Below are 8263 nucleotides of genomic sequence, written 5' to 3'. Positions count from 1 at the left end.
GGCACTGCAAGGTTTACAGTTGCAAGCATGACTCCCAAAGGCAGAAGCATGATGGGACTTGTAATTCTGCAACAGCTGAAAGGCCACAAGTTGAGCACCCATGAGCTACACTAACACTTACCTCACACACAAAAGGGTTGATTTACTAAAACTGGAGAGCTGATTGGTTTCTATACAGAGTTGCACCAGATATTGCACTCTCCAGTTTTAGTAAATCAACCCCACGTTGTCATGATTGCATGTTTGTTGCCTGAACATTGTCACAGTTGGCCTTTTTTTTGCCTGTATACTGTTTAGAGGACCAAGCCACTACAGACCTGTCACTATCAAACATGGTGCTTTGGTCCTTCATATCCCAACTTATCTGCATTTCTGAATGACATCAGTAACCCAAGTATTGAAAACAAACAGATAGGCAGCTAGTATTTTCAGAAAGAGACCAGCAGTGTAAGCTTCCAGATTCTCATAATACAGGATTTACTTAACACTCTATTCTACCCACCACAATTTAGTGCACTAGGCCTAATCACCAATTGTCAGGCCCAAATGCTATCATGTAAGACAGGGCTGTCAAACTCAATTTTATTGCGGGCCACATCAGCATTATGGTTGCCCTCAAAGGACTGGTTGTATCTGTAAGAATAGATGCACAGAGCAACCCACACCCCTTTACATCAGATGTCAAGACCCCCCACCATCAGAACTCAAGAGTTCCTCACCCTTCTACAGTGTACACTTTAACCTTGTGCTGCTGCTGGGAAGAAGCTGGCAGAGGAGTTCTGTCCTTCTCTCTACTGCCGACTGCTGAGACAATGTGGGTACAGTGCAGCAGGTGCAGGAGTGGTGTGAGGGCCAACTGAAATGGCCTGGTGGGCCAGATTCGGCCCCGAGGCCTTGTGTTTGACACATGTGATGTAAGGGAAGGGGGGGGGGAGTCAAAGGGAGGGGGGGGGGGGAGTCACGACTTGCATAGGAAAGGATCACAACTAGTGTCCATTTTAAAAAGCAAAATGCCCAGCAATGATGCAGATTCTAGGATTACTTTCTCAGTAACTTATCCACATAAGACATCTGAAAAGAGAAGTAAAAATTCCCTCATACTTTTTTCTAGGTTAACACATCAACACATCAACCAAGAAATTCTAAATATTTAAATTCCTAAACCTTAAGGGCCCATTAACACCAGCCTGGTCCTTTGTGTTGCATTGTGCCAGAGCAGCCAATTCATTTGAATAGACTGCCTAATGTACCACAATGGACCAAAAATCATGCATATAGCATTTACCGCAGTGCATGCCACCACAAAGCACTGTAAGTGCTTATTTACACTTGCTTCAACTTTAACACACATTAAAGTGCCAACCGCTTCAACATGTGTTTTTGATGCTTCGGTGATGCTTCAATGATGCTTCGGTGATGCTTTTTGGAAGCTTTAATGAAGCTTGGCAAATGCCCTGTATGTGTATTGATTTTGTATTTGTTTTAAAAGGACCCAGTAGAACCCCAGCTCAGGAGTACCCACACTCAGCAGATCCCCAGCTCATTAGTACCCCTGTTCAACAGATCCCCAGCTCATTGGTACCCTTGTTCATCAGATCCCCAGCTCATTGGTACCCTTGTTCAGCAGATCCCCTGCTCAGTAGTACCCCCAGCTCTGCTGATGCCCCACTCAGTAATTACCCCCCGCTCTGCTGATTCCCTGCTCAGTAGAATCCCCCAGCTCTGCTGATCTCCCATTCAGTAGTAGCTCCCAGCTCTGCTGATCCCCCACTCAGTAGTAATCCCCAATTCTGCTGATCCCCTACTCAGTAGTAAACCCAGCTCTATTGATCCTCTGGTTTGCTGTTCCCCCTCTCTCTCTCTGGTGCCCGCTCACCTGCTATATTTTTCCCATGCTGCACATCACATTTGACATTGCTAGTTTCTCCTGCTCCAGTCCCCTAGCTCTGTTGATCCTCTGCAGCTCAGTCCTCTCTCTAGTCTACCCTCATCTTCTGCTATAGCGTACCTTTGTTGCACACCTCGTGTGCCATCTGCTAGTTGCATTTCACCAAACAATAAGCACCAAAGGGTATAATTTTGGAAGCAAAGCAAATACAAAGCAAGTAAACAGTACTGTAAGCGAAGCATTTTATTTAGTGACAGGAACTTTGATTGGCATTCAGAGTGCTTTAAAAAAGTTTGTTCAGTGTCACATTTTGAAGCAAGTGTTAATGAGCTCTAATTGCTTTGCAGCACTGGTGCACTGGCGTGCAATTTAGAATGTATGCCATCACATTACACCAACATGTTTAAGCATGAGGCTGACATTCTGACCAGTAAGAGAGGAAAAACGCAGATTAACAAAAGCTTTAGTTTTTTCATGTAATCTTGATAGCATTTTAGGTATGTTTTTAAACTAAATAGAAATACATGCAGTAAGAACTGAACAATGATTTGGTATAAAGTCAAATTGTATACATAGTTTTAGATTACCACCACAAGATGGCAGCAATATATTTCTTGCTTTATGTGCGAAGTTCACTTTTAAGAAAAAATAATACATGCACCTTTTCTTGGAGAAGAAATGGCATATACAGTGTAAAGTTACAGTATATAGGACCCCAATATATACAGTATTGGGCAAAGGTGTTACTAGTAACCAGCAGGCTGCATGCGCAGGTGTGCACAGCCTTTATAATCTACGGCCTAGCCATAGCTTGGGCTCCCTTTACTAGACAGGCGTGCTCCACTTAGAAGACAATACTCCACGATGGAGTCAGGGGGATCCTTGTCTATGCCACTGAGGGAGTTGAGAGGACTGAACGAGTCGAGAGAACCTAGAGGTATGAGAGGACTGGGAAGCCCGGAAAGCTGGGAGAGCTAAGAAGAGGCACATAAACACAAAGGTGTTGTGTAAGTGGGTCAAGGTTTGAGGTCAAGATTTGAAGCCTAAGCAATAGTACTGTTGAAGGAAGCCAGGAGACAAAGGTTGTTTTTTATTTTCATGTTCAAAGTGATGGTGGAAACCCCTGCGAGTGAAAATTTTACCAATTTGTGTAGAACCGTTTATTTGTCGTTAATAAAAGTGGGCCAACAAGCCCTAAGGCTAGGTTCACACTACTGTGATCAGATTTTGATATGATTTTTAGTGCAATTATGTAATGTTACTTGGATGCAACTTTGATAAGGTTTGTATATTCTAATGGGGGCCAAAATTGCATTGGAAATAGTAGATAGAACAGGAACCTTTTGTATAATTGCACTGTACTAAGTCACATTGATGTGAATGGAACCATTGAAAACATGTGATTTCCTTTGCAATGCAATTCTATGTGATTCAAGATGCATGTTCTCCCTGTGTGGGTTTCCTCTGGGCTCTCTGGTTTCCTCCCACACTCCAAAGATATGCTGGTAGGTTAATTGGATCCTCTCTAAATTGGCCCTAGTATGTGTATGAATGCAAATTAGGGAACTTAGATTGTACACCCTTTGAGGGTTAGGGACTGATGTGATGTACAATATATACAGTATGTAAAAGCGCTGCATAAATTGATGGCGTTATAAAAGCACCTAAAATAAAATACTAATAAATAAATAATAATAATAATAAGATGCATTTGAAATTGTACTAGTGTGAACCAGGCCTACAATAGATTTCCTGATTGGTATGAACTCACTGGAATGTTCAAACCCACTGAGTTAAGTTCCCCAATATTACAATGTAAAAATGTATGTGTATGTTAACATCTCTCTTAGGGTGAGGTAAAGGGGGGACTCTGATTTGAAGCAGGGACTCTGATGAGGAGTGAGACTCCCCCTGTAATGCTAAGGAGAGGGTTACATCATCCAGTGCAAATTTCAGTTTTCTTCAGCCCATTCATTGTAGAACCTTCCTAGTTAGGTACTAATAGATTGGTAGGATTTAGGTAAATTTAGTTTATTTTTGAGCTCATCTGTACTCAGTGGAGCTGGGTTTGATTATTGTAGGCTGTTCTGGGTTCTGCAGCTACCCTGTCTTAACAGAATGTGCTAAAACATAGTGGGTGGAGAAGGTAGAGCCTATGCTGATCATGTATACATCCTCAGCCAATCCCTGGTGAATAGAGTGACCAGCATGGAGCTGAGAGGTGCATATAAGGTCTAGAGCCTGAAAGAGCTGTTAATCCTTCCAAGGCCTTTAAGAGCTAGAAGGTGTTCCAGGTGGTTCTAGCTCAGGAAAAGAGTTAATGGATCATCTACAAGTCACAGGAACAACTGGGGCAATATCCAAGAAGGATTTGGCCGGGAGGCTCATGGAGCAGTGTTAGCTGATACTGGAAGGAGGAAGCCAAGTAGTCAGTGACACAGCAAGTAGGCCTAAGAGAAATCCAGGGAGAGAGACTGTTGCCAGCCTGTATCCATTTTTTATTGGAAGGGCTGTTCTAAACTTGCTGGTCAGGATTGTTTCCACTGTGGGACTCCCCTTGTGCTGCATTGTTTGCATTTTTCTACATAGAAGACCGTTCTATAGAAATTAAAGTGTTATTAAATCCAGGACCCTGCATTCACTATATCTGGTCTCCCATAGTGCACAGAACATGGAAATGCAATTATTTTAGTAAATATAAACTGCTAAATACCTTTTCTCATCAGCAGTATATAGCAGTTTTGTGACTTCTATCAGTGTCCAGACAAGCACTGGTTTAAGCTTGTAGGGTGAGTTTTCATTCTCCCGATTGTCCTATAAGGCTGCATGACCCAACCTCTGTCTGGACAATGCTGATTGGCCCTATGCTGATCATATGCACTCTCCCAAGAATAAAACAAAAACTCTTTAGTGATACACACCAAACTCAGCATGTGCAACTTGCCCCCAAGTATCTGTTCTATCAGGAATGGATTGGGGACAGTAGAAAAAGGGGAGAATCAGAGAATTGCTCTGCCCCACTGTACCGCTGCACCTCACCCCCCCCCCCCCCATTCTGGGAGCTGGTGAAGGATGGAACCAGAGCAGTGGGCTAGCCTGTCCTCTGTATGATCTCCTACTCTGCTCGTCTACCCTCCATCACCCCCCCCCCCCCCCATCAGCTACAAGAAGTAACAAGGCAGCTGGAGCAGCGGACTGTGTACGGAGTCCTCTGGTTTCTCCCACCTCCGCCACCGTGAGCTGTCGGTGGTGCTGAAACAGGGCAGAGTGTGCAGCTGCAGGCTCTGTATAATTTCAAGCTCCCTGTAGTGGGGAGGCCAATCAGAAGAGGCTAGAGGGGCATGATGGGACATGTAGTCCTGAGGAGTGCACTGTCTATAGTAACTTATGGGGCCCTGAACTACAGCCTTGCTTAACCACTTTAGTACCAGGCACTTTCACTCCCTTCCTGTCCAGGCCAATTTTCAGCTTTCAGCGCTATCACATTTTGAATGACAAATACTCATTCATGCAACACAGTACCCATATGACATTTTCACCATTTTTTTTACACAAATAGAGATTTCTTTTGGTGGTATTTAATCACCAAAGGGTTTTTTTTTTGCTAAATAAACAAAAAAAGACAGAATTGTTTTTAAAAAAATGCGCTTTTCTTCGTTTCTGGTATAACATTTTGCAAAAAAATAATCTTTCTTCATTAATTTAGATCAAAATGTATACTGCTACATATCTTTGGTAAAAATGACCCAAATCAGTGTGTATTATATAGTCTGTAGGAAAGTCTACAAACTATGGTTTATACAGTATATTTGAAAATCGATTAATCCTGATGTACTGACAACCTCTCATTTCCTGAGGCCGGAAAATACCAGGACATTATAAATACCTCCAAATTACCCCTTTTTGGAAAGTAGACAGTCCACGGTATTTAGTAAGGTGATTGGCGAGTTTTTTGAAGTGATCATTTGTAAATTTTGTAAGATGTAAATTTTGTTTCACATTTTCTTTTCATACTATCGCCAGTGCAGTATGGTGTCATCATATAATCATATAACTGGTGTGGGGGTGATCAGAGACACTGAGTTGTGACAGTATGTAAAATATATATATATATATATATATATAGGTTTTTTTTCAATTTTTCAAACAGTTTTTTTCTTTCTTTTTTCTTTGGATTTTTTTACATACTGTGAGCAGAGCAATACAGTATTACCATAGTAACACTGTACACTGTACTACTCTGGGGAAGTGATCAAGATTGCTTATAACAGTGATAATCACTGTTACAAGCAACCATTTTTTATGAATGAAATTCTTTCATTCAGTGTGTACTATTCTGATTAGCTATGATTGGTCACAGCTAATCACATGATACAAATGGGTACACATTTCTGCCATTGTTTTTGGGAGGGGGTTACAAATGCAGAAAAATGTGAAACACACTTGTGGTGTTATTATTTATTAATGGCACTCCACATGCAGATAGCAGACCCACATTTTTTCACAGGTTTGTCATGGCAAAACATGGCGTTTAAATGTGATTGGCTCAGTACCAAAAAAAGGTACTATACATGAAACAAGTGTTTGTCACGTGTAGGGCAGCTCATTCAAGTGAAGGCAACAAATGTGCCAAAAACACAGCTAAAAAAAGCGTTGTATTGCACAGGTGTGAATGGAGCCTCTCTATCCAGTCAACAGACTGGGGGCAGGGAGGTGTCAGCAGTGTGTTTCTTAAGCTGGCCATATACTGATTGAAATTTGGGTGGCATAGAAGGGAGCAGCCAAATTTCGATCAGTGTGTGGCCGTCTTCACTTGACAGAAGTTTACATGCGTTGAAGAGCTTAGCTCAATGCTAAGCAAATATTGTCTAAATATAAGAGGCATGTGTATTTGTACTTGAATCTTGGTGCCCTTTGTGTATTTCTTCCATGTGTGCAGTAATCCAGTGTGAAACTTAACCTCTGTGCAAGCACTGTAAAAAAGACTTGTCACTGCTGCTCTCTCTCCTTGTGCAGGGAAACTGGTCTTGTATCCTCCCCTCCTGCAGTTTTCTGCAGACAGCCTGTAGAGGGTGGCCCTACTGGGCCCCTCCCACACCTTTTCTCTTTGTACAGGCTATGTACAGCACAGCGTTGATGTCACTGATATCTGTACAAGGTAATATCTTTGTTTACAAAAGTATTTGGTGCACACAAAATAAAAATTTCTCTGTACATGGCAATCATAAAACTAGACAGCTTTCAGCATTAACCAAACATAACCTCTCCTCTCCTATGTATGTATGTTAGTGGGGTTAATGATATAATGGTTTTGTTATATATGACTCCAGGAAAACCTTACTTTGTGCCCTCCCCATTTCCTGCATGTCACTGTCTTTACTTCTTCTCTTCACCTTCACTGACAGATCACAGCTACAACCATGCACAGCACACGTATCCTCTGTTCTCTTCTTCTATCTTCGTCATTGATGTGTAAGTCCTTATTTGTGGAATCGTCTAATACAGCTCTGCCTCCCTACTTTTAAGTATAATTTTAATTTATCATTACATGTGCATGTTACAATTTTTACTAATCTTTTGTGCACCTATTTTAGAAAAACCATTGCATACTTAAAGGGCATTTTTAAAATAACTATATTTTGTTAAATGCTATTGGTGATATTTGTGTCTTCCAGATTCTGCTTTGGGGCAGACAGTGAACCAGTCACCCTCTGTAGTCATTGATGAAGGGAAGGAGACCACCATGAGCTGCAACTATAGCCAGAGCAGTAACACAATGTTCTGGTATGTACATAAACCAGGACAGACAATGAACATGCTACTACGAGAGTACACTAATGAAGGAGATCTAGAAGACGAATACAAAGGACGATTATTTTATAGCAATGATAGAACAAACAAGGAATTTCCTTTGACTATCACCAATGCAAGAGTATCTGATTCTGGGACTTACTACTGTGTCCTCAGTGACACACTGAGCAATGTACATGAGCAGGATGTACAATAACCTCTCAGTGTCAAACACCTGGCAAACTTATGAACAAAAGGAAAGACCGCAGTGCTACAATATCTGCTTATATCTATTTACAGAGAGTTGTTTCATCTCCTGGTATTCAGGGTGGTGCATACAAAGATATAATAATGGGAAGCAAACAAATTACTGGTGGACATTGAAACAAATATTATAAAAAAGAACTTAAATTGCAATGCACGTTTGAATGGGCCCTTAAAGTATTTGATGAAACATGCAATTTTTATGTGACTTTCAGTTAGTAACCTACTGCAATGAATGCTACTCATGAGATTGTTTTTCCAGTAACGGCAAATCCGTGGCTATAAAAGCATTCTCCTAAGCTGCCAGTTTCAAAGTTAAAT

General features: G+C 41.4%; 1 gene segment (V, D, J or C); it reads left to right on the top strand.

Annotated features, from left to right (window-relative positions):
• Positions 1-2752: 2752 nt before the first annotated feature.
• Positions 2753-7895, top strand: LOC149461538 (T cell receptor alpha variable 40-like). The segment is given in 2 exon segments: positions 2753-2825; positions 7564-7895. Coding segments are annotated over 2 exon segments (405 nt in total).
• Positions 7896-8263: the final 368 nt, after the last annotated feature.

Source organism: Staurois parvus, unplaced genomic scaffold (genome assembly GCF_062004578.1).
Source record: "Staurois parvus isolate SC_StPar_1 unplaced genomic scaffold, SC_StPar_1.0 ptg000199l, whole genome shotgun sequence".
NCBI classification, from domain to species: Eukaryota; Metazoa; Chordata; class Amphibia; order Anura; family Ranidae; genus Staurois; species Staurois parvus.
This window is presented reverse-complemented; position numbering and strand designations above follow the sequence as displayed.